The 27,238-nt window shown below is 41.8% G+C and overlaps 1 protein-coding gene across 10 annotated transcripts in view; it reads left to right on the top strand.

The window, feature by feature from the left end:
* fbrsl1 (fibrosin-like 1) overlaps positions 1-27,238 on the top strand; it is a 305,613-nt gene that overhangs the window by 177,825 nt on the left and 100,550 nt on the right. For 8 of the 10 annotated variants that reach the window (XM_072433233.1, XM_072433232.1, XM_072433238.1 and 5 more), the window contains one exon: positions 24,298-24,327. The exons of the other annotated variants lie outside the window; for them this stretch is intronic. In XM_072433233.1, the coding sequence (XP_072289334.1) occupies positions 24,298-24,327 (30 nt within the window). The remainder of the gene's footprint in view (positions 1-24,297; positions 24,328-27,238) is intronic. 10 annotated transcript variants of the gene reach the window in all.

Below are 27,238 nucleotides of genomic sequence, written 5' to 3'. Positions count from 1 at the left end.
TTTCTTGTTAAGGTTGAGACTCTCCTGTGCTGATTTCACAAGGAACTCATTTGAGTAAACTACTGGAGCACTAAAGACTTTGACGCTAATGTTTAATGTGGTATGTTTGGTTGCAACTTCATAAGAATATAGACTAACTGCTGGAAAGTGGAAGTTGCATTTGCTTTTTTCTGCAGGGCTTTTCAGTAAATGTAAAATAAGACAAATGATGGAGGTCAAAGTAACATGGCACACTCCTACGCAGACAGACGCAGCTTTTGTTGAAGGTCTCTAACTTTCTCTGCTCCTGTTTCTGCCTCTCACTCAGTTATTGTTAGTTTTTCCCACAGAATTGCACGTTACAAGCCAGTTTCCCCTCAGTAGTCGCTTATTGAGACCTTCAAAGGCTTATGGCTACAAACAGTGCCTTAGCTCTCCAACAATTGCTAGTTTCCACGTAGTATTTTTGTGTAATCAAGCAGTTGGCACAGAAAAGTTACATCCAAATATTGTCTGTGATAGTCCTTGGGGGTTGCAGTTTGAAAAATATGACCGCGATCCAAGTTTGGACCAGATTTCCCAATGTAAGCAGTTTGCCCTTAACAAATAACCGCAGCGCCTCCTATCAACTTGACTTATCCTCCAGCGCTGATCGAGATACAGGGCCTCTCGTACGTTATTGTGCGCGCTTTGCCCTTGGACACTGTTTACACGACCCGTATTGCTCCCCGCCGCCCCCCCTTGGCAATATTTCCACACTCCAGGTCACAATTCAAGTCAAACAATAGGCAAATTATTTACTCCCGACGTCTCTGTTTGAATGTAAAAGTAGTCATGGTGGTGGCTGTCATGGGAAATTTGTCTTGTAAATCTGTGAGCGGCGACCTCATAACGTGCGCTTGACCCCTGAGATGAGGACGGGGAACGGGTCATTAAGTCCCAGATTAGATTTCAATGCTCAAACCGGATCTTGTCAAAACAGAGAGTTGAATTTATTGCTTACGTTGCCCAAACTACTGAAGGTTCTAACGTGGCTGTAATAGGCTCCAACCACACATGACTTTTACAGACGCTTTAAAGGTGTAATTCAAATACACTGTGAAAATGATACTCGTCTGTGTGTTGGGGGACTGTGTTGCTCTATCGCTGTGGCAACTGCTATTGACATGGTTATTACCGCATCGATGTTACTGTTACCCTATTTTACCTGTGAGTTTTAGTCAAATTTAAAAAAACAATGAATGCATTTCAAGATCTGGGAACTACGTTTGGTTTGTTCAGTTTTTCTAGAATATATAAAAAACAACAGAAAACACAGATAATACAACCAAACACAACCAGAGATCATCCAGAGAAAATGAAGGCACATATTGTCTAAAGTAAACTTCCCATTTGGCCCAAAGTGTGACAAATCTTTGAGGCCCAAATACATCATTCTGAAGTCAGGTGGGATGGCAGTGTTAAAAACAGTCTGAAGTGCTTTTTTAATCTTATTTCAATATTTAATGATAATAGAACAGTCCCAAAGCACATGATAATGATGGGTCACCTGGCAACCACAATTTCTCAACTACAGTAGTATTTCCGCACTTTGACATGGCATTATAAAATAAGATCCTTTATTGTCCACACATTGGGAAATTTCATTGTTGCAACGCAGGTAGATAGAGAGGAAAAGGACAGATAACTTATAGGAAGTTTAAAAAAAACACTCTTAATAGAAGAACTCTTATGAATAAAACTCTTATAAACAAAAACTCCTATATATTATAAAATAGTGTCACACTTTTCCAGCATTTTGGGGTTTTTTTGTCCATTGGAAGGATGTTAATTCTTGTTAAAACTTTTCCCACTTATTTTTTTATATTTGGTAGAACGTCTGTTCAGATAATTAATATAATTAGGTATTATGTTTTAATGTTTGTAGTGCCAAACAATGCAGCAACAACATAATACCCTTTCATCAAGTAATCATTTAAATGTGTATAAGATATTCCCCTAAATAGATTTATTCATCCCAAAGAAGTACTTGAGTAAACGTAATTGATACTGAAATGAGTCTCCCCAGTTTTGATACTTAGAATTCTCTCTTTTTGAGCAGTTTTAAAGCATGACTAAACATGTTACACCAGCCTTTGTCAGTCAAGATTGCGTTTCACAACTTCTTTCTTCTGCTCTTTCTTTGGGCTCCAGATGTTTTGTTGGACTTGTAAACAGGATGACAAAAGCGTCAGGCGTAATGATAGAGAGAGCGGCTATTGCGATCACATTGTTGTGGCTCCATACAAAAAGATCGCTGGATGCTTAATGTGATTTAGAGCAGAGTTTGGGGTGGGGACTTTATAGCCTTTGAGAGGTGGAGGCTACCAAATTGAAATGCAAATCTTAACATTTTGGAATTCATTAGGTTTGACACTGGCCTCTTGGAACAACAACTAAAGTGAATGTGCTTTGTAAAGCGAGGGCAAAGGGGATTTCATTTCTGTTGCTGAAAAGAGATGAGTCCGACCTTGCGACTCGGTTCTGTGTTGATCTTCCTACAATTTTTTTAATGGAATATTTGAAGATAGCGATTATGCAAAGCCCTTACTTTGTAGCAGCTGCATTGGTATTGGGGTTAACACCGGTTAAGTCCTGTTTTAGTCCTGTTTTAGTCCTAGTCTACTGTTGTCGTGAACTGGTTTTAGACCTGGGTTTGTCCTGATGTTGGATTATTCCAGTAGCTAATCAAATCAATTAAATGGTTTGGAATGAGTTAGGATCCTGATCTAGTCCTGGTTTGACCTAGCTCGACTTTTATTTATTTGTTTTCTTTGTGGTTTAAAATAAAAAGGACATTGAACAAAAGCAAGACATTTTTAAAATGTTGATTATGTCGGTCCAGTGCTGGATTGTCGGTGCAGTTTGTGTCATCCATTTTGGCTGGAATGAGTTTCCTCTGTAGTGGCTGGGCGAGCTCAGTCACACCGGAGTAGCTCTGAGAAGAGCCGCTGCTCCTCCATGTGGAGAGGAGCCACATGAGGTGGATCTGGCGTCTGATTGTCTGATTCAGGTGCCTATTGGACGTCTCCCGGGGAAGGTCCCAAAAATAGGAGCCCCCGGGGAAGACCCAGGATACGCTGGAGGGACTATGTTCCTCTGTGGCCTGGGAACACCTTGGGATCCCCCGGAGGAGCTGGAAGAAGCATTTGCGGAAAGGGGAGTCTGGGAGTCCCTGCTCAGACTGCTGCCGACAGTAGCGGGTAAAGCGATGGAAAATTGATAGATGGATGGATGGCTTCCTTTCCTGCCAAAAGTGTGTTCCAAATATCCATTTATTGGCATTTATTGTGCTCATGGCAGGAGTTTGAGGCCTGAAAACAAACTTCTGAAGTCAAGTGGAATGTCAACACTGAAAACAGTTCAGTCAATATGTATGAACAATAGGACGATCCCAAAATACATGATAACGGTGAGCCACTTGGCAACCACAGTTTCTCCAGCAACCAATATTTCCCTTTGAATAGTGCGCATGACATAGTTGACATAGTGTTACAGAACAGAATCGGTTCGGAACAGATTTGTCCTATTTTAGTTAGGGTTTTATGACGTTGTCTCCTATGTCAGCCGTTAGTCCCAGCTACAGGATATGTTTAGTCCCCATTTGGACCAGGTGGATCGGCCTCTGCTCCACTAATGCTGCTGCCGTCTATGAGAACATCTGCCAAGTGGCAAAGTGACACCCTGGAGCTTCGCGCAATGACAAGCAGGCACAGGGATTATAATGACAATTTAATCTGTCATAATTATCTGACAAAAATGTGTGCTGCAAACTTGCCACCAGAGTTTCACTCTTAACTCAGACCTTACAGCAAAAGCCAGAAGGAGTACTAAAACTAATAATGTCGTTCTCTTATAGTGAGTAAAGTTAAGTATTGCAATATATAAAACAATTCTGTATTTGCTAGGCTGTGGCATTCGCACTTCATAAACATCTGCAAAGTTCTGTCGGATGTCGGCAATTACAGCGCAGAAATATCCTCGTTACTTTTGAGAAAGGCATACAAATCATGAATACTTTGAGTTGACAACTTTTATACAGTAGAAAGCGTTATACCGCTCTGAGGCTGCCTGTAACACTCACATAGTACATTTGAAACTAAAACACACGTATAAGAGTGCACACCTTCCACTGATGTATGGCGAGTCCTGATCTGTATCTCGCACACACACGGCTCCCCGGAGGATTGATTAAAATCACAGAGACAGGCCTTGAACATTGCTGCGTTTTGTCTGAACAAACAAAGGCGAACGTTAATTGGATTCACGTTGAAAGAGGTATTTAAAATAGTCTGATAAGTAACACAAGCTGTGGTTCTTTGTAGACCACTGGTGAACTTAGCCACCTTTTTATTGACCTCATCTCTGCTCCTCTACGCCACACGTCTCATTCAAGCCACTTTCTTTTGACTTCACTTTTTGCTTTACGCTTGACTAAATACAGGTCAAAGCTATATTTCAAGCATACAAATTAAAATCCAAATTTAATTGATCTTGTTACAAACCCTTTGGTGTAATTGCAACAATCTCAGGTTAGTTTGTGTTTGTTAAATACCACAAGCACTGAGCAGCCCCAAAGATGGATAAAAGTAGAGTGACATTTACCAGTCACTTTCAAATAACAATGTGTAAAATCTACAACCTCCTGAATAAGACAAGAAAGCTAACCACCTTTCCTCTAAGATAATTATTCTTACTACAAACATATTCTTTAAAGAGTCTGAAATTGGATGCAAATATTCACACGCTATTTTTAAAATGGCTATCTACTTATCTCATGTTTAAATGCAACTTTAAACTGGGGGGGTTGACATGGGAGCAGGCCAAATACCAGCACTTACTGATAATTAAACCAGTGAAGGGCTGATTAGAGGCAACATGGCTCCAAATCAATGAAACAAGACTGACAAAGTGTGTCTGATTGTTTACATACTTGGGCCTGGGAGGCACAGGAAACCGCGGGGAGCAATGACTGCCATTTTGTGCCGGCTTTTTGAGGTGAACGCGATAAAGATCAGTTCCAGATGGCTGCAGTGTTGAGGGTTAGCGACTCCGGACCCAGGGGACGTGGCGCCTCCCCATCCGGACACAGACACTCCATTACTCTCACTCTAAAGCCCGACTCAATCCCACTATACGCCCCTGATTGTCTTCTCACCTCGGCCCTGTCCCACTGACACTGTCCCTCCTCGGTTAGCAGGTAGTTAGCCTCAAAGTGCCAGTCTCTCAGGATTAGCCCCACTGAGGTAAAGCCAGTTCAAGGTAATTCTGGTGGTACTTTGTGGTTTGGCTTAATTTGAATTTAGCTTCGTTTTAGAATGCCGCTGACTTGGTTTCAGACTTGGTTGGGTCTGGTATTGTCCTGTTTCAGTCTTTCATCTTAATCTATATGATCCTATATGTTTAGTAAGGTAAAGTGAGTTCAAGAGGTTCCCATAGTTTGGTTCACAGGTTAATTCTGGTGGTAAATCTTTGGATATTTGGTAGTTAAATAGTTGGTTTTGTTTATCTTTGAATATCTCACTTTGGTTGCCTCAAATTTGAATTTTGCTATGATCTGGTTTAGTCTGGATCTAGTGGCAGTCTCAGGCCTGAACGACTCTGATTTATTCCGGTTTAACTCTCTATTCCTTGTCTTTTTTATGATCCTATGGGTTTGATCCTTAAATCTTGGTTTGTACTGACCCAATTTTCATTCTAATTTAGTTTTGTTGCGATTTTGCTTACACACTTTTGTCATGATTCATATTTTCCCCAATGTTAATCCATATTATACTTTGAAATCCACCTGTTTCACATTTTTCCTAATTGGGTCCACACTTTGAAGAGTTATTTCTAAGGTGGTACTTAAGTGATTACGTGAACTCTGCAGTCTGGACTTGGTCTATTTGCCGTCTTGTCTAAGCCAGTGATAAAGATAAGCCTGCTAATCAGCGCTGGGTTGTTGAGTAATGTTTTGCGTATATGAGTATCGTATCTGGCTTTGGCTACACATTATCTCGCGCCTGTTTACATTTTCTTGTTGGAGTGAGTGATCCAGCAGTATTTACTTTGTGTGTTAGTAGATCAAGGGCAGACAGAGTTCACTCGTCTCATCGCAGGTGCACCATACTTTTAGCTTTCGGCTCTTGTGTACTTTATTTAAAAGTACTGAGACCGTACCAGCGCCAGTCTTTGTATAAATTGATAAGGTTAGAGAAAAAAATAATAACATTTCTGCTCATTCATGTCACCTTTTTATATTACAAACATCTGAAAATTAGATGGAAACAAAGAAAGTGTAAATAGATTTATGTATATTAGGTTATATTTGAGGACAATGTAGAAAATACTTTTGACCATTTATGACCAACTGTGAACCACTTGGACCTTTTTGAGAAAATATTACTGGGCCAGTGTTCCTCATAAATGTGGTATATTTTATATCCTTGTCTCAGCGCCATCTTCAACAAACTGTCTCACTGATCTGCCATCTGACCCATTGCTTTTTCATGTAAATGTTTTGTGTTTATTGTCTATTGTGTTGCATGTTTCTGGTGTCAACTGTCATTCAATCTGTGAAGTTAGATTTCTCTTTGGAAGAATGAAGTCCTGTCTATCTATCTACATCTACATCTATTTATATCTATCTTTCTAAATATATTGGCCATAATTATAACAAATTAAAATGTGTGTATATACAGTATGCACCAGAGTGTACTATTCATATGGAGAGGTTAATAGGTTTGTCTGTATTCATCACAATCTCCATTAGAGGGAAACACAACATGATAAATATTTATGCTTCTAATTACTCTTTGTGCATTATTAATTGCTCTAAAATATCCCTCTAAGATGATCTCATTAGGGCAGGAAATTAGTCAAAGCTAATAATGCTCGTGGTTGGAAAAAGCATTTTTAAATCATCATCTACATTTCCTGTCTCATCTCTCCAGCGCCGAGTTCATAAACCGCACTCCGAATGCATTCATTAGAATTAGTATTTCCTCAAACTGCAGTTGACTTGCAAAATTGTGTGTGATTAAATATTAGCTTGAATATAATTAGCATTTATTAACAAACTCGGCTTTGGCAGATAATGAAAATCTTAATGGAATGCTTTGTTGAATTTTGTGTCAGGCGGTTTGCTCTTTTTTCTTTTTCCTCCATTTGTCGTCTGGCTGCAAAATACAATCTGTCCTTTTAGAGAGAATAACATAGCGCTATTGTGGTAGCTTTGTGCTGTAGTGAGCCGTGCTGCATACACATGGTAGCAGCAGCCCACAGTGAATTTATTAGGCTCCTCAGTCGACTAGACTTATTACCAAATCCAACACAGGCCATTAGGCTGCATGGGCCTAATTGCACATTAATTGGATAATTAGTCCTGCACTTTTGTTTTCTCTCATTTCCTCCCATCTTCTCCTTGTTTGGGCTCGCAGTCAGTCATTCAGCGGATTCCTCTTTTGTGGTGATGTTTGGGAGTCAATAGCATACAGTAGGCGGTGCAGTAGCCCACTTGCCGTGGGGAGGCGTTGCTCTACGTGGGTGGGAGGCCAAGGCTGAGAGGATTGATGGAGCCCCAGGTTGTCCTCCCCCTGCGCTGCCATGTTGACCCACAATACATGCTGCGTTTGTTGCCAGACTGGGAAAGAAGCATGCATACTTAAATAGGCAACAACTCTCTTGTGCGCAAGGTGCATTATTTATGAAGTTTTTAAAGAGATTTTATTCTCCCTTTCCTAGTTTTTCTCCCCACTATTATTATTGTCTGCGCTTTAGGCGTGTGTGCCTCTGTGTGCTCTCAGATTGCGACCATTAAAACCCAGGGAGCCATCTGATAGAGTTATCAAAGTAAACGTTTGGCACATTTGATGGCATTTGAAATATCCGCCTGTAATAAAGCTCTCCAGGGAGGGAAAAAAAGGGACAGGCTTTTCATGCAAATGGCAGCAGCGAATAGGTTTTCCGATACCACACAGTGTCAAAATATCCACATTTATCTGCAGGCTTGTCAACAAAGAGAGCTCCTCCTGATAGGGAAGTCGATGTTGGCTGGATGGGAGGGGAAAGAAAAGTGTTTGCCATATGACACCAGCCCAGGCAGCACTTAATGGAATCATTATGCATGCATTTACAGGCTCTTAATCCACACTGGGAGCCTAGTTTTACGGCAGCATATTGTACATATACAGATCCAAGTCCTGGTCACCACTGCTTCTTAACATGTGGCTATATTTGCTTTGAAACAGCCAATCACGTGATTGGTAAATCCATCTGTCCATCAGAACTCAGTGAGATGAAATCAGATCGCAGACTGTGTGCTGTTTAAAGAAGAAAAGAGTTAAGTCTTGGCTGACCATGCGACCATATTATATACTTCAGATTAGTCTCGCTCTAGTCCTTCTTTATTTTAAAATGCACGCTACGTCGAAAGCAGAATCTCCAGCCGCTTCTTTGCATGAACATTTTACAAAACGCAGTAGCACCCACACAACGACTAGATTTTTAAGTTGCTTCGGGATACTTCTTCATTTGGCAGCGTGAATGCTTTTGAGTGGTATCATGTCGTTCTGTGAGCTGCTTGATCATAATGAGCCAGCCATTGTCATCTTCTTCCCAGCTCTGATAGGTCCCCTGCTGATTAGACAAGTTCAAGCTCAGTCCTTTATTATTCCCAGTAGGAGCACTGATCGCTTTAGTCGCCGCGCTAATAATAGCCATAACGTACGATCGCTCCAAAGTGTTCAAATGCTCCTTACAAACCGCGGGCCTGTTTTTGTTTTGTTTATTATTCATCTGGTCCAATTACCATTCTAAAGGGGGAGTATTTCGCACCAGGCGCACAGGGAATAGAAGATTAAAAGGCAATGAGGAAACATCTGTGTCTGTGCTTTGCCGCAAATCTCCATCTCATTCTTACCACCACCGGCATCCAAATAGACAGCCACTACAGTGCAGGGGGGGAAAAGTTGTATTTTTTTTTTTAACCCAGCAACAATACAGAGGCACATAGGGCTCTGAAAAGGAAGTGTTACCATAGAAACACGTAGCTGGCACGGGTTTATTGGGCTGCGTCCTATCACACACGATCAGGAATTACCATAAATCTTCTGGCAGCGAGGGTGGTGGTTAAGGTGCACCGCGGCAGTGAATGACAATGTGTTGATCTTTACATATCTGCAGAGATGTGTCCTGCCTCTTTAAATCAAGGAGAAAATAGCATCAGATTGGTCATGTGACAATAGAAAGATGGAGAGTGCCGCTAATGTGTTTCCTTTTGTGCACTTGTCTGAGAACACATATTGAAAAGCAGAAAATGGCTTCTCCTTGTGTGTGTATGTCACGCGGTGATGGATGACTGTCCAATCCAAACTTAGGGAATGTCTCCTGTGTTATGAAAGAGTTGCACACATATATAGTGCACATTCATGATTATTGTACAGCATCAATCATAGTGTACAAATAGCAAGAAATATTAAGCAGTCAGGTTTCTGCCCTGCATTTTCCCATTAGAGACATACATTTAAAAAATATCTACAATCTATAGTATTTGAAAGGTTAAAATAACAATAAAAACAAAAAGAGATTTGTAGTTGCATAAAGATGTAACTTAAGTAGGAGTATTGTGATTCATATTTTTTTTTAAATTGTTATTAAGTGCTATTACTTAAGTTGAAGTGCAAAGTAGTCGTCCAAGTAATTACTCAAGAACAAGTAAAAAACTCGAAACTATTCAAGTAATAGTAACTCCAATCCACTTTATTTATACAGCAGATTTTATAAACAACATGGCAAACATTTGAAAATAAATTGGACTAGGCCTAATAAAGTCAATCAGAACAATAAAAACAAATAAAAGCAATACATTTGATTAATAAATCCCCCCAAAAAGTAAAAAAAATAGAATAGAAAGAAAATAATAATAAACTGTCATAACATCTAACTTCAGTTAAGAAGATATGGTTGATTGTATTTTGGTAAAATGTGGCGTTATGTGTTTTCAAAGCCAACAGCGAGACCAGAGCCACATCAGTGCAATCTTCACAAATGGCATCTTTTCCCAAGTTCCCCTGCATTCGACCTCTGACGCTGAGAGCATTATCAGATGTGTTGGAGCAGCTCCCATCAGTGCGACCCCAGTGGGTGGTACAGATATCAAGTGACCTTTTCTGCTCCATGATATTAATGCAACGTCCCCCGACTTATTACCATGGGAACCTCTCACGCTTAATAAATGGCTTTTCGTTGGCTCCTATCTCTCCTTTGTACCGCTCCCGTTTGCTCCTGGCCTGTTCCCCTCGTCCTGGCTTCTCATGAACTGATAGCCCGCTCTCCCCAGGGACCTGGCCCCTCATCGTGTCAGCTTACGGCCCTCTTATTACTGCAGAATTGCTTAATTGGTATGTGTTCTACATAACTGTTGGAGTATTAGACTCACAAATGAAGGTTAGAACCTCGGTGCTTGTAATCGACTGAAAGAAATTGATTTGTGCTCAGCTGCCCTTCTGGGACCAGACTTTATGGTTCTCAGAAGAAATGAAGCTTTTATAATTGTGTGTTCTTACCCCCCTTACGATACCTTCACTCTCTCTTCTTCTCATTTCCTCTGGTTAACTGCTTTGTTGACATTCATCGAAAAGTAAAATGCTTGCAGCCTAAAGGTGATCTGTCTGTGAGTCTGTTCTCAAATCATTGTGCATGCATAAAAACACATACCGTTTGTGTGGTAGCTTATAAAAGGTCTCTGGTATTGTCTTTAAAGCTTGTTTTAGATTTTTGGCGACATCTAATGGTGACAATCCAAACTTCAATACTGCACCCTGCGTTTTAGTTTTCTTATACAGTCATGACATTTATGAATCTTGCACATTATCTGGACTGGAGTCAACTGAATATGACAACATTTGTAAATAAGCAGTAGTAACGACATGCATGTCACCTGTCTCCCTGGGGTGAAGAAGGCACGCGTTGGCTGAACTTGACAGCTATTGGTTTTTCTGCACATGAAAATTTAATCATCGCTTTCTCACTCCCGCAATGGAAATGTGATTGCATTATGTGTGATCATGCAGGAGGTGCAAATAGGCTTTATATTAAGAAAACCAGGCCCGTCTGCATACATTTTAGATTCTTTGTTCTGAATTACAAACTCATTTGTCGAGATGTAGGCATGTAATAGACTTATGCCAATCTAATAGTCATAGTCTATGGAAATACTAAATGTTCTGGATCCTTCCGTAATGATATATCAAATTGACTACAATCCCAAATAAACCTGGGATGCCATTTTTTATTTATTAGAAGTGGCAGAACAGAAAGCAATGATACGTTTAAAATAATAACGGATTTTTCCTCATATTGAAAAAATTAGTTGATTAGTTGTTTTTTTGTTAATACAGATTTTTAATCAGTGAAGATTAATATTCAAACAAAAACAAAACAACAACTTTGATATTTATTCCTCCAAGTCTGACAATCGATGATAATAGCCTCACAATTAAATTTTCTTTATTTTTTCTTACTTACTTACTTCATTATCACCTCCTGTTCAAGAGGGTGCGAAATAACCAGGCTCAGTTGATTCCCCAGAGTTGCTAGAGTCTTATGCCTGACAACTCCTCTCCTGACTTTCTGGCCCTAGATTATTCATGCTGGCTTTCCAGGTGGGCAGTCTCAGATGTTCCTGTAGCAGAGGTTTACTCTATGCAAAATCACATTTCACGCTTGCACTAATGTCATGGAGAGAGTGAGGAGCAGGGAGAGCCGGCAGGTGGTGTTTACAAATGAGAACAGCCCAAACCACAAGCCACCCTTTTGCCAGATGCTGATTTGATTATAGGGTGGCATGTAAGACAGTATATTAATGTATGGGGCAGGAGGAAATGCCAATCCAAGTTGATTATGTCGCTGCCACAATGTGTTATATTGACCTTTTAGATTTTTGTCCCACATGATAAGATAAGATAAGATATTCCTTTACTGTCCCACATGGGGAAATTTCATTGGTGCAACGCAGGTAGATACAGAGGTAGATACAGAAGAACAGATCACTTATAGGAAGTCTGAAAAACACTTTCAGTAGAAGATCTCCTATAAATAAATAAAAACTCCCATAGACAAATGAATAAATAAATACATAAATACCATTGCATGTGATCACGACAGTAATTGCACATGAATATGTGTCACGACAGCACATAGATTGCACATGAATTTCACAGTAATTGCACATATGACAGAATTGCACATCAGTATTAGGTTAGGTCAGTATTGCGAGTGTTCAGTACTAACAGTTTTTGTTATAAAGTCTGACAGCAGCAGGAAGGAAAGACCTACGGAACCTTTCCTTCACACATCGAGGGTGGATCAGTCTCTCACTGAAGCTGCTCTCCAGAGCGGAGAGAGTGTCCTGCAGGTGGCGACACTCATGGTCCAGCATAGATGTGAATCTAGCCAGGACCCTCCTGTCCCCCACCTCCTGCACCGAGTCCAGAGCACAGCCCAGGACGGAGCTGGACTTCTTGATGACTCTGTCCAGCTTCTTCCTCTCCCTCTCTGTGATGCTGCTGCTCCAGCAGGCCACACCGTACAGGAGGGCTGATGCCACCACAGAGTCGTAGAAGGTCTTCAGGAGTGGCCCTGTCACTCCAAAAGACCTGAGTCTCCTCAGGAGGTAGAGCCGACTCTGGCTTTTCCTGTACAGTGCGTCTGTGTTATGAGTCCAGTCCAGTTTGTGGTTCAGATGAACACCCAGGTACTTGTATGAGTCCACTCTCTCAATGTCCCGTCCCTGGATGTTCACTGGTGAGGGGGCAGTGGGGTGGCGTCTGCGGAAATCCACCACCATCTCCTTGGTCTTCCCCGCGTTGATGAGGAGGTGGTTCCGCTGACACCAGTCCACAAAGTCCTGCGCCAGTCCTCTGTACTCCGCGTCATCGTCGTCCGTGATGAGTCCGATGATGGCAGAGTCGTCAGAGAACTTCTGCAGGACACAGCTGTCCGTGTCATGTCTGAAGTCTGCAGTGTAAAGGGTGAAGAGAAAGGGCGCGAGGACAGTGCCCTGGGGCGCCCCCACACTGCCGGTCCGAGTGTCAGACACACAGTTCCGGGCTCTCACAAACTGGGGTCGGTCTGTGAGGTAGTCCAGGAACCACTCTGCCAGGTCATACTCCACACCAGCCGTCTCCAGCTTGTCCCTCAGGAGCAGCGGCTGGATGGTGTTGAAGGCGCTGGAAAGATCGAAGAACAGAATCCTCACAGAGCTGCCAGGCTTTTCCAGGTGAGAGAGAGAGCGGTGCAGCAGGGAGATGACGGCGTCCTCCACTCCGATGCCAGACCGATATGCAAACTGCAGCGGGTCCATGGCTGAGCTCACGGTGGAGCGGAGGTGGTCCAGGACTAGCCGCTCCAGTGTCTTCATCAGGTGGGACGTGAGAGCCACTGGCCTGAAGCTGTTGAGGTCTTTGGGGCGCGGTGTCTTAGGCACAGGTACCAGACAGGAGGTCTTCCAGACCTGTGGTACCACCCTCAGCTTCAGGCTCATGTTGAAGACATGCTCCATAACTCCACACAGTTCATCTGCGCAGGACTTAAGGAGCCTGGGGCTGATGCCATCAGGTCCTGCTGCCTTCCTCACTTTAATCCTCTTCAGCTCACTCCTCACCTGTGCTGCTGTGACAGTCAGTGGTTGGCAGGGGGACCGTGTGCTGGGGGGATGGGTGAGTCCAGGCGAAGTGGGGAGCTGATGGTCCGGGGCAGATAAGCGAAGAGGAACAGATGCAGGGTATTGTCCAGCTGTGGAAGAGGGAGCATGCAGCTGTGCAGGGGGAGGGGCGGGTGACCGATCAAACCTCAAGAAGTGAGCATTTAAATCATTCACCCACTGTAGATCCCCCTCTGTCTGGGCAGGGGGGATTTTGATCAGCTCCTCCACACTCCCTGAATGTTCTTTTGCTGCAGCTGCTCCTCCATCCTCCTCTTGTAGCCGGCCTCAGCCTGCCTGATCTTCCTCCTCAGCTCCTTCTGCACAGTCCTCAGCTCGTCCTTGTTCCCTGACCTGAAGGCTCTCTTCTTCTCCTTCAGCAGAGCCTTCAGTTCACGGTTAATCCATGGCTTGCACCGTCCGGGAGGGAACAATGTTCTCAAAACAGAAGTTGATGTAGTCCGTGATGCACTCTGTGATGGTGTTGATCACTCTGTGATGGTGTTGATGGTGTTGATGGTGTGATGTGACACATATGAACATATATTTATATAAATCTAAGTCAGTTGATTGCTGCTCTTTGTATAGACATCGATTCATATTAAGATGAAACTATCTGATACATTTGAAAATGTTCTGTGTCAGAATCTGAATTTTTCATATAATATGTTTACTGACTTTAGCACAGATTTGATTTTATACCTCGAAATGCAGCAGAATTTAAATGTACACAGCTTTAGATAGTGGATCTTCTGCCTGGATTACCACAATCTCATCTGCAATTCACTCAACTCAAAGTCCTGTAGCTTCAGATCCCCATTATAACCATCAGTGCATCAGTATTCCAAAGCAGATCTGTCCTGGATTCTGACTAGGATTATCCCAGATCTTAACATCTTAGCTGAGCTGGTTAACACCTGTTTTTATTGACTTTTGAGCACCATCCTCGCCAGCTTGTTTTCTTAGGTTTTAAAGGATTGTCTCTTGCTCTCTTTGTAGGATGGTTACTTTTATGTTAGCTGCAGCCCACGTTTCCAAGGCACAATTTTCATTGTGTAAAAGGCATTGCTGTATAAATACGTACTCGTATGTCTATATCCTATGTCTAGACATGCGCTACAATTTCAAGAATGCTCTAGTTTTTGGTTCATTTCCCTTGAAACCTTTCAAGGGAAAAGAAAACAAGCTCTCTTTATATGTTTATTTGAGCTAATGTTTCCTTTGGGGCTTGGAATTAGTCCCTCTGTAACTGATGTAATATTCTCTTAAAAACATTTAGGTCATGCAAAAAGCCAAGGGACTGGAGTTAGCTAGTCCGTTTTGGAAAGCTTTGCCAACAACGGGGGAAAAAAACGTTGGATAATGTCCGAGGATTAGTGAGGTACTGGACTTTTTAAGAATGGCTGGCATTAAAACTATGGCCCATAATTTATTCCATTAACCTACATTTCAAACCAGGTTTCATAGCATGACCATAACATTAACCTGTGAGAATTTTGCCAAGCTGTTTAGTCCCTATTTTTATAGACTTGGAACGGTCCTTTTGTGTTTCAACTATATAATTTTCTGCTTTTAAGCCTGCTCTTACATAAAAAGCCAAGAAAGTCTATAATGCTTCATGAAAAATATACACCAGATCTTTTTTAAATGCATTCCATTTTGAGGCTGGGTCAAAGAATCAAAGACCTGTAAAAGGTTTATAATGGAACAAATGATTTATATTGGATTATTTCTCCTCGCTGGAGTTACAGGCCAATTTAGTTCCATGGCCAATATCTTTATGCAATCCAGATATGCATGGGACATATCTCACATGTGTAGTATTGCCACAGAGAAGAATGAGTGTCATTTCAATATATTTATGGTAATACGGTAGTTCATTAGATTATGCATAATCCCAGTTGTTTTTTTACTTGTCGTAGATTAACTCTAATGATCTCTTGGTAACAGCAGTTGGATGAGCAGAGGATAAAAAGAAACAAGTGTCTTCCTTCATCAGGACAAAGAGAGGTTGAGCAGGAGTGCGTCTGACAAGCCTGTAACGCCTCATTGTCCCTGATCTCAAGTTTCATAAAATTCCATGGCTCTCGTTAAAGGATGTGTCGCGGCTGCTGTCACCGGGCGCTAACTCGTTATCTCCTCGACGCAGTAAAACGCTGTAATTAACATTCAACAACTGTAACCGATCCAGCATTCCTGCTCTCTAGCCACTAATTGCCCCGCCATTGTGCTTGCTCATAAGTGGGCCTTGTGTGTTTCTACTTGTGGGTACACATTTCAACTGTTCATTTCAATTGTTGGGAGAGGTGACGTTTAGCGGCGCTTCCAGGTGACGACTGGTTTCCTCCTTGGGGAGAGTCGGGACCTTGACGAAGATCGAACTGAATGGACGTTCCTTTTGCTAACAGACATCTGGATGGCTTAAAGGGATTCTAAATTATGGCTTTTTCAATTGATGCTTTTAGCAGAATACTCGTGGGTAAAGCAACTTGTGTTTTACCGTTGAAGGGTGCTTTAGAGGCCCATTTGTCGAGACCGCAATTACTGTAATTAAAAATTTCAAGGCAATGCCTGCCTGTTGTTGTAAGGACAGAGCGTGTCGCATTATTAAGCTTTGCTTTCCTCTTAGGCATGCATGAGCAACCCCTTTAAACGATATCCACCATTGGTTCATTTAAAAGCCCCAGTGAATGTATGAATTGCTCTTGGTAATGCTATCCGCCTGTGGACAGAAGCGGGACAGGCCTTTTTTGGATCAGTGAGGTAGTGGCTGGTGTCAACTCCATTTTAGGAGGAAATGTTTTTGTTTCCCTTGAGCTGCTCCGGTCTGACCTTACGAGACCAGCAGTCATCACAACAAGACCTTATGAATAATTAGTCTGGGTCAGCTGATACTCTGCTGCTCCTCCAACCGCTGTCGTCCATGCTGCCAAAAGCCAACCAACTGTGTACGATTCTGCTCAACTGAATCAATTGACGCAGCTCTTGTTATACCAAAGTAACCGACTCGATGTAAGTTAATACAGGAGCCATCCCAGGGGCCAAGTGTGAAACAGTAGAAGGGCCGTAGCTTTAGTGGGCTGCTGTGGTGGTCTGTCACAGATACGCACTCACCTGTTCTTAATCTGTGTGTTTGCTCTGAGTCTCGTTCCCCTGGGATTAGGGTGAATGCCAGGGTTCAATTACAGTGTGCCAAGACACCAGCAGCAGGACAAACAAAACCAAATGGCAGCATTGTGTTTCTTGGCTAGTTTCATGTTGCGGTCACGGGACGGATCATGCAAATGTCTGGGAATTCAGAGTGAATCCAACCATAGAGTGCTGGGAGATTTACTGTGTATATGTGGTCGTCACCAGAAATCTTCAAATATTCTTGAAGTTAGTCAAGGTCAAAAAACAAAAGCATTGGTAACTTCTCTTGACTCTTACTTTATTGTAAGGAATCAGCTTTCTAACCTTAAGCATCATCATAAGGCATTCTTACTCTTCTCTAACAAGACGTGTTCCCTAGTTAGCTGCAAAAGGAGACATATTATGCAATTGTAATAGATTTATTAGAATAGGTTTCCCTTCTCATTTACCCACGTGAAATTGTACTTAAAATGATTCATGCATTTTTGAGTAATCCAGCATTCAATACACCATTGCTGTGAAAATTGTCATTTCACCCACCCCCACCATACATGCCCACTGCTCTGTACTTCTCCCAAATGTTATTACTTTAATGATGATACACGCAGGACTCAACAGCAGCTTCACATACCTGTTTTTGCATGGTCCGACAGAGCGGCACTTTGATTACGTTTGCGATGACACACTGATCATCTCAAATCAAAAACATACCTCTCCCCAGTCAGTCCTCTCCCCTCTGAGGGTTCAAAACACCCCATGAACTGGATCTGAGACTCTTCTCTGCTGTTTTTAAGTCCATAAATCATCGCCAGACTCATTCTGTGAATAACTCCTTTCAAATCATGGTCAGTACAACTGCGTGCTGAGAAGCGGAAGGCTTGAAACGCTTTGAACATGTTTAATTTGACATGTGTGTAATTTTCTCTGCAGCCAGTAGATGCTGCCAAAACACAGGTAGAAAGAGGTGAAATCGAAATTTAATATTGTTTGATATTAAAAAAGTTTTCATTCTAAAATATGAGATGCCAAACTAAATAAAAGAGCATGAACTAAAGAGCATGTTTATAGGCTAATAACAATACAAATATTGCATCATATTTGTCCTTTAAGGTATATCAAGAAACAAAATAATATATACATTTGAAGCAATGTGTCAAACTGTATTTTTCTTGTAAGTTTCACAAGATCTAGCTTCAGTTTCTGTTGGGCTGTGGCTTTACCTCATACATAGATAACCTATTGTTTTAGCAACTCGAAGCTCTCTCTGTGGTTTTTCATGTTTGCACAATAGGCACATATAAGCTGCGGTTTCTCACATATTTTTACAACGGCTCACCACCAACGAAACTGCTATAGCTGCAGAGTTCGAAAGCCTCTCTCGCCTATCCCCACTTCCTGCTGGAGTTGTTACTGTCTCTCAGAATATAAATTATTCACCACTCGGCTGACATTGAAAAGTGAACAAAGTTGTGTTTTATTTATCTTTCTTTTTTTTTTTTTTCATGAGCAGTAGAAATGGCCAGTCGGTAAAGGCATGATTGGCAGGGACCATTGACAGACAGCTCACTGCAGCCTCATTGTGACCCTAAGAGCTGCTTTTACATCTATACTAAGATGAGACAAATTTGACTTGGATATAAATCAAATCTAAATCTCCAGCATAGGCCTCTATTTTTTGTGTAGACCATCTACTTAAGCTTTATTTGAACAGTTGCTGGTAAAATCTGCATATACTTCTCTTTTAAAGGTTTTTAGTGAAACAGCGCTTTCCTTATTATACTATAGTTAGATAGACCATTAGACTGTGCAGACTGTAATTGAGTTTGAAATAATCTTATTTTCAGCAATGAAATATCAGCGTTTATCGGCTATTTGCTGCTCTAGATTTAAGCTGTATATAGCGACTAATCTGCACCATCGTGACAAGGTGTTATGGTCATGCTTAAACAATATGTACATTTAGGATTTAAAGGAATTTGAGTATTTGACTTGATAACACCCAGAGAAAGAGCTGAGCACATCTTCCTATCAATTACCCTTGTAATTTTGCCAATTTAGTAGTGTTTCTATCTTTTAATTATTTTAGTTTCAGCTTGAATTTGACTTGAAAACTTGTCAGCCGGTGCTTTTATCGTTTTTCAAATTGGCTAATGTGGACATAATCAATTTAATACATGATCCAACTTGGGACCCCACTCAACCATCAGACATGCATTTGACTGTAAACGGATTAAAGTTTAGAAAGTTGATGTTCAAAGTCCTTTATAAGCTCCAAAAAGAATTGTCCTCAGGGGTTGTACTGAAGAAGATTGTACACAAAGCGCAAAGTGTCATCATATGGGTTTTTTATTAGATTGTTATAGATAGATCTAATTCTAATTTGGACTAATGCGGAGAACACTATCCCCCATTGACCGAGGGTGTCTTATGACCAACTTGACGTCTTTCTCTCACCAGTCTTGTGCTTTTACTCTGCCGTTTCAGTGGAGAGCCCACCACGCAGCCCAAGTGCTGAAACCGGGCCATTTTAAAAGCTCTCTGCACTCTCTGCTCAGTTCATGAACTACTCCACGCTCCACCTTGTTCTTTCTTTTAGCCCTTGGAAGAACAACTTTAGTAGTATCAACCAAGAGAAGGCAAGTCTGCTGCTCCTGTTTACGGCCTACTCCATCACTCTAAGTACTAGTGGCAGACTGATTTTCTTGGAAGCACATTTGCCACGATCCCCCTTGGCTCCTCATATGCGAGGTATTTATCAAATGAAAATTTTAGAACTGCCTGAGTCGCTTATTTTACTAGCCCTTTGCTTGTTCGGGGGCTGGTAAAACATTGAAATACATGCACAGCAGTCTCAAATGAACATAAAAATATCCCTGAATGCCCTGAGATTTACACTCTTGTCAGACCGAAGTGGTTACTTTTACGACACTGTTGCTCTGGCTACAGCATCGCAGCCTTACAAGTAGTCAACCAGTAAATACGGGCCGTTTGTTTTGATTACTGTATTTTTCAGTATTTTCTTTTAGCTTATTCAACTGAATCATAAAATGCTATTGGCAGACGTAGCAACATCTTATACTTCGGTAGAATTGTGTATTCACATTTTTTTTCTCTGGACACCCCCCCTTTTCTTTCTTTTTTTTAATCCAATTTGTTTTGCATGTTTTGAATACATGAGTAAAGTAAAGTAACATAAAACAATCTTAAGAAGTATTATTAAAAGGCTTTTTCTCATAGAGTAAAGCTAAAGGTGATTGTCATGTTTTTTGTGTGTGTGTTTTTGAAGAAACCCTGTGTTTTGGATATTAGTGCGGTTTAAAAGGCGACTTGCCAGCATGATGGATGATTGATGACTGTTGTCTCTTTGAATGTACCTTGCATGTTTAACTGCAGGTTCAGTCTGACTCAGGGTCGGTGTCAGGGTCAAAGGTCGGAGGTTGAAGTCCTAAACTCACTGAGCTTTTGGTTAAACAGCACCTCAGGCATTTTACATTGCACTATTACTCACATTCTTTCTGTAGACTAGGGTTAGCATCAACATAATGAACAAATATACAATGTGAATCATAAAGCATCAGGCTATAGGCTTGGTGTACTTTTTGCCTATGAATTGGAAAATGGAAATTCAATTAATTAAAATGTTGGTTCAGGTTTAACTCAATTTTACATTAAGTTTGATAATCCAGTTTCAATGCATTTTTTACTTTAAGACATATTATCTTTTAACTGGACGGAAATGCCAGGGAAATATTCTACGCCACGTAAGCAATTAAATCTAATTTTGTCAAAACCGCTCAAGATTTAACATTAAAGCTCTGAATTCAGGTCATTTTAATCGAGGCTATGTATTCATTCATTTCCCCCACCAGAAAGGTTCCATAGTGCACCTTTAAGACAGAGCATTGCTCCAACTCTCTCCAAACGTTATCTCCTTATCATTATCCAGTAAATTTATTACTGGCATGTTCACAGTATAATCATGTTTTGTCTATAGCCCCTACTGAGAAAGTGTCTGTCTGTTTACCCAGAATCCCCCTGTGTAGCACCATACATCCACCCTTCCTCCATGTTTAAACTGCCGCCAGGATTAACTGGACTGAAGGCTTAATGCACATCCGCAGCACACCCATGCCGCCTCCAGACCTGCACATTACCAGTCCCTCTGTGTCTTTCTAGGCTCCTAAGGCCGTCTCAACGCCTCCCTCTCACTTGTCCTCATTTTGCCTGAATTAATTGAGTTCTCATTTTGCACGAAAGCTCACTGGAGGCTTGTGTGAATGGAGAGAAGATCGACAAATGAAAAGGAAAGAGGAGGTGACTTGGAGTAGCCGTAGGGGGAAAGATGTCTCCCTGGTACGCAGTCACTATCTTCTTAAGGGATGCTAAGCCGCCCCCTACGCTTATATCTTTATCTCCTCAGCATTCGCCCCAGAGGGAAAACTGAAGGCTGGTAGTCAGGGTCAGGCAGATGTGCTCCTTACTTTTAACTCAAGAGACTCCAGCCTAATCTCACTGCTTAATGTTAAAACAGCTTATGGCCAAATCGTCCCATTAGAATTCAACTCAACTCATTAACTGGTGATGTGTGTCCACTCGGAGTGAGGCTAGCATTTAAACATTATTTCAAAATTAAAGGTATGTGCCTATAAGACCAGGACAGAGTACCCGCCATAAGAATGATCATTCATTACTTTGGAGACGTATGGGTGAAACAATGGCCCACGGCTATGGCAGCAGTATGGCAGTGAGCAGGTATTGAACCATAAAAAATGATGATAAAAATGGTAAATTACATCCGGAGCAATTTAATACAATTAGATTGAAGAACTATCAAAGCAATAATCTATCCAAATGCTCAAAGAATAAGCTTTAAATTAAAATGCTATGCTACTTGGGCTTAATATTTGATCAATACTAGAATGTTTTAGTTTAGCTGTGAAACTATACTGTAGCTCCTTGTCACTGTTACATATTCTCTTAGAGGGGCATTTACTTGTTATCAAAGTAAATACTCTATTACTTTGTTGTAATGCTCTGGGGATAATAAATAAAACACAATTATAAATGCCACATGCGGACACACGGACCTGATATGCACCCTTGAACTCTACCTCGCCTTGAACCCTTTCAATTATGAAGCATTACAACTTCTTCTATTGCAATATTCATGCGGGCCCGGATCACATCTTCACATGTCTTAGGTTGCTGTAAGTTGAGATAAACACTTGCGGAGTTGTTGCAGCCAATCGCCTGCCTTCATCGCTCAATGTCACTGCCTCAGTCACTCAATAATTCAAAGCTTGGCGGTAATGAGCTCCCTGCAGGGCTTGTCCCCAAGGACCCTCCCCACTGTGCCCCCACTATAATGTAGTTATATCTCATGTCAGCTTTCAAATCAATTACATTTCTATCTGATGCCGATGTAATTGCGCCTGATTGGGTTTTTGGCACGACTGCCAAGTGTGCGGTTCCCAAAGTCAAGCCAGTCAAAACAGGAAGCTCCATCAAATAAAACTGTTTTTCATCCTGATTGAGGCGGCTTGCATGATAAGCACAACTGTAATTATGATAATAATAACAATAGCAATCTGTGTTTTCTCAGCTTTGTGGTTTTTCCCTTGTTCTCCAGATGAAAATGTTCCCCAAGGATTGCTTTCCCCGAGATATACAGGCTGATTTTATATTGTTTGAAGATGTGTAATTTTGCTAACTAAATGCAAACCATCAGGCCTTTGCTGTATATGCAAGTGTCTTTATTCTCTGCGGAATATTCAGTACTGTTGTATCAGATTTTAAGGCATACTAACCATACCTGTAGCACCGGGATGACAGGTTGTCCTAAATTTGGACAGATGACCTTAGCTGACCTTTGCCGTCTACCTGCATTATGGATAGAGAGATGGATGGACACATCAAGCGAGTGCATTGTTATATGAAAGGAGACACCGCTGTAATGTAGAGATATGGAGATTGATGAGGGCTCGGTGCTGTGGTTAGGTGCATCAGCAGCTAAATGGTGATGAATGGTGTCTGCTGTCAGTGGCTCTGAGTAGAACAGACATTGTGAAAGTGCTTGGCTCATCCATAAACAGAGGACACAGGTTGTGTCTATTGCAGATGAGGAAAAGGCACAAGGAGAATTTTCCAATCTGTCTTTGTGTCCTCACTTCATCATGCTCTATTCTTTTATATCCCTGGCTGTTGGCGTGCCTGCCCTTTAAATCTTTTCTCTTGCATTATTCTCTCTTTAAGGTCTTGTATCTCTCTCTCTCTCCCACACTGTCTTTTGTGTTAACAGCCTTTCATTCTGCTGCGGTGGGGGAGCTACTGGGTGCACATCTACAATCTTGCCTTTCATTTCATGGCTTGTGGAAATGGATGTTTTACTGCCTTCATTAAGGCGTGCAGCCGTCAGCAGCGTGTTTTCCCTCTGAAGTTTAGCTCCATGAACCTCGCCATTAGAGGACATTATGGCCCCAGATTTCAGGGCACAGTGGAACACTGTATAATTTGATTAGTGTTATTAATCAAGTGGAATAACGTCTTTCGCCTCCGTCAGCGTCTCCTCCTCCTTTGTGCCTGTTCACTTCAGACGCTTTTCTTCCTCCTCCCTTTATGTCGACACCGCTCCGTCGACTGCACTGCAACACACCAGCAGTCAACGTGACAAAAGCCCTCTCGCCTTCTGTTTAAAAACAATGATTTACCACTTGTTTTTACCTCCCCTTTAACAGCCCCCAACCAACGGCCAGCCTTCTTTTGGCCCAGGACATAAATCAATTGAGATGAAAGTTCCATAATTGTGCTTGCTGGGAGGGATTTGAGCAAAATTGCACTATGAATTTTTTAAAGGGAATTTTTACTAGCTGTTCAGCAAGACTTGAGCAGCAAGCAAGGTGAGGCCACAAGGATTTATGGGCCTGAATTCTTCATTACTGAAGTAATTTTCCTGCAAATGATAGTGCAGCACCCTGGAGGGGGGAGCTGGCCGCCTGGGAGAGCACAAACCTGCTTAATCTCTCGTGGAGAAAGCAGCTCATGCACTAATATCATGTGTAAGGGACTGAGGCTCCATTTGTTCACATCAGCAACTGCACTTTGTGGGATTCATAGTAACTGATGGCTCACATTTGTTCCAATGTTAGCTTTACAATAGGGTTTAGTTTAAATGGCTATAACTGCTTAGGGAGTGGTTTAAGTGATATTCTATTAAAGTAAATCTTGTTTTTTTATATTTATTGTACTTTTTCACCCTGTTTGAAGATTTGTGTTGCACATTTAATACCAGTAAACACTTAAACAGTTTTAACTTTGTCTTTTTACAATGTACATGGATTCAGTCTTTGTTAAATACATAAATAAATTATCATTCTCTTCTATGATAAGACCATCCAGATTTGTAACTTGTTAATTTGGGTTTTCTATAGCCTAATTTGGCCGATGTTCTGTCTCCATCTCTTTAGGTGCAGTCAGCAGCAGTGGCCCTCCTCAAGGTTAGTGCGTCCACTTTGCCTGGTCTCATTCTGTATCCTGTCTGCACTCCACTCAATTTTACGACTCAGTAGCTTGAGAAGCAGAGGGGCTAAATCTGCTGAAAGATGTAAAAAGAGAGAGTGGGGGGAATGAAGATAGGGCTGAATTATTGTGCACCCTGTCATCAGCTGGAGTGGATCCTAGGCCAGGAACACTAACTACTCAAGACAATTAGTCACTTCTCACTAGGCCAGACTTGAGGGCCAAAAGCAGCAGAGTAGAGAGGCCACCTCTATAGTTAAGCACTGCAGTGGTGCAAATGTCTCTTGGGACACAGAGGTAACTTAAGGTTAAGCTCTGTCTTTCACTGCAGGCATTCCTTTAAGCCTAAGATAAAACCAGGCCGCTAGAATTATGTACACCTCATAAAAGTATCAGAATATGAAATCATCCTTTTCAGCAGTCACCTCTCGATTAATCTGCAGTGGTCATGCACTGGCTTTTAATTTTTGAGCGCTAAACAAACAGAGTTGTGTCAGTAGATTTCATCTGTGACTCTACGGTGGTTTAGAGATGATCCTGGGGCCTAAGCCTGGTCCAGAACAAAAGTGAAGCGTGACGAAGGTGGGTGGTGCGTGGCGGATCACGAAAGGCAAAGAGAGAAAAGTTTGTCCTGGACCCTCTGTGGAGACGCAGCATGACCAATCGAGGTGAAGGGGATGAATGCAGCCATTCAGTAGAGCTAATGAAAGCACTCCTGCTGGGCCCTGAATGAGGGTGGGCCCATCTGCATCACATAGGCATGCACAAACCAGTGACCTCGAAAATTACCCAGGAAGCACTTTGGGACAGTCGCCACAGCAACAAGCTGGAGTTTGCCCGGTAACCATGCGCTTCAATCAGTTCCTGGCAGCCACAAAGTTTTCTCTCCATTCAAAGAACTCCGTGTGAAATTGACTTCGAGGGACACCCCTTTTTTTTTTTTTTTTGGAAGGAGCTGCTACTGATCTCCCATGTGAAAGTGGCCAGGGCTCAGGAGCTGGAGGAAGCTTTGAGTGCATGCCTTTTATCTTCAGCCACAAAGGACCTGTTTGCTTAAGCATCCATCTGTAGATAAACTCATCTTGGTATGGAGTTTCATGATCATTATAATTGCCAAATAAACAGAAACCATCTTAACCTCCTTGGGTGTGGAGGTTAACTTTTCAGGCATATCCAAGGATGCTCTCAGTTTGATATATTCAGACTTGTTGAGCCCGAGGCGTGCAGGTCATTGAAGTTCCATTCCCGTCTTCTTTGCCTCACAGAACTTTCGACAGCGTGAAATGACAATCCACCTCTGCACGCATCTCCCACGTCAAAAAGTAATGAGATTGTGCTGCTGGAAATATCACTACAAAGCATCAGGCCTGCACGCCTGTTCTCACTGCACCTTCAAACGCCAGTGCCTGCCAGCTCGCCTCACCCGCCTTGCCGCTTGAGAAACGTACAAAAACAATCCGAATCAGAGAGCGGGTAACGGCAAAGGAAGCTCCCCGCATGGAGACAAACGAACATGCTGGGACCCTTTCATTCTGAGAGTGATTAGCCATCCGAAATGTTTTTAAAGCATTGCTTTTGAGTGCAAACGAAGGAGTTCCATCGAGTGGTGGAAAGATGTTCCCTACCGAAAAACGTGAATGATCTTCTCTCTATTTGTAGCGTCACTGACAAGACTGTTGTGACTTGGGGCTTTTAAGTGATTTATTTTTGTTAGATCACCCATAAAAGATAACAGGGAACAAAGGAGCTCCTTGAGTTTACTTTTCGCTTCCATCTGCCTATTACTTTGTGCATAAACAGCTAATTTGCTACATTAAATGGCTTAATCTGACCAAAACAACAAGATGTGGACTCCATGCCCCATTTAACTCTGAATTCTAGAGTAATTGTTCTAGTTTTCACCTGTATTTCTGTCATGTTAAATAACTTAATTTATCAGGCAAACGTCTTGAAATAACGCAGTGAAAATTCTCTGTGCAGCTGAAAGTCACGTTGAAGTTGTTTTGAGTCATATCAGAGCAGCAAAATCTCAAGGAAAATGAAAAAAAAAACCACTTCCTGCAAGTGCTCCTGCTTGTTAGTTTGTTTGTTGTTGACGGTTCAAAAGCTCCTCCGTGCTGTAGGCATCTATTGCGCCGAGTGGGGAGAGGAGTGAAAACCCCAGCTCATAAAAATCAGTATTATAACAACATTAATTGATGCTGCTGAGTGCCATATGCGGCGCCATATGGATAAGCTGCCCCAGAGGCTTGCTATAATAGACAGCCCGCAGTGGTGCACACAACTTGGCACATTTACAAACAAGGGATATCCCATTAATATCCGCCATGGAGGCTGAGCAGGAGACAGTGGGAGTGGAAGGAGCAGAGGGGAGAGAGATGTGAGAACTCAAATAGAAGTTGGCTTGTTTGGTTGCATGTTTTAAGACTTTTTCAAGGTTCCTTCTGTAAAACGTGCTTCCTTAATTACAGTGATAAATGCCCCCATCTCTTATTTCTGTGTCGAGCTCGTGATTCATGAACTGGCAGTGTTTAACCTCTCGTTGCACCTGTTATTTACGGCATCGGTCACAGGATCCTCTGCATGGGCTCTCGTGGGTGTCGGGGCCAGGGCTGGTCGTGACACTTGATGTATTATTTTTCAGTCAATTTGTGTATGCGAGTGTAATTTGACAAACGCAGTGTTATGTCACATTCATTATTCCTCTATTACTATTGGCGTCACAAGACAATAATGCATGTCTCAAATGTTTTACTGCGAGGTGAATATATTAGGATTGAAAAGACTTTATGAATTTATATCGACTCAAGATGCTTGAATTGTATGCAATGACTCATGTTTAACTTGCTTGTGTTATGCTAGGATGTAATGTATTGCTAAATATTTAAA

This window comes from Eucyclogobius newberryi, unplaced genomic scaffold (assembly GCF_026437365.1).
Source record: "Eucyclogobius newberryi isolate DKJ021-1_F unplaced genomic scaffold, fEucNew1.0.hap1 SCAF_6, whole genome shotgun sequence".
Taxonomy (NCBI): Eukaryota; Metazoa; Chordata; class Actinopteri; order Gobiiformes; family Gobiidae; genus Eucyclogobius; species Eucyclogobius newberryi.
This window is presented reverse-complemented; position numbering and strand designations above follow the sequence as displayed.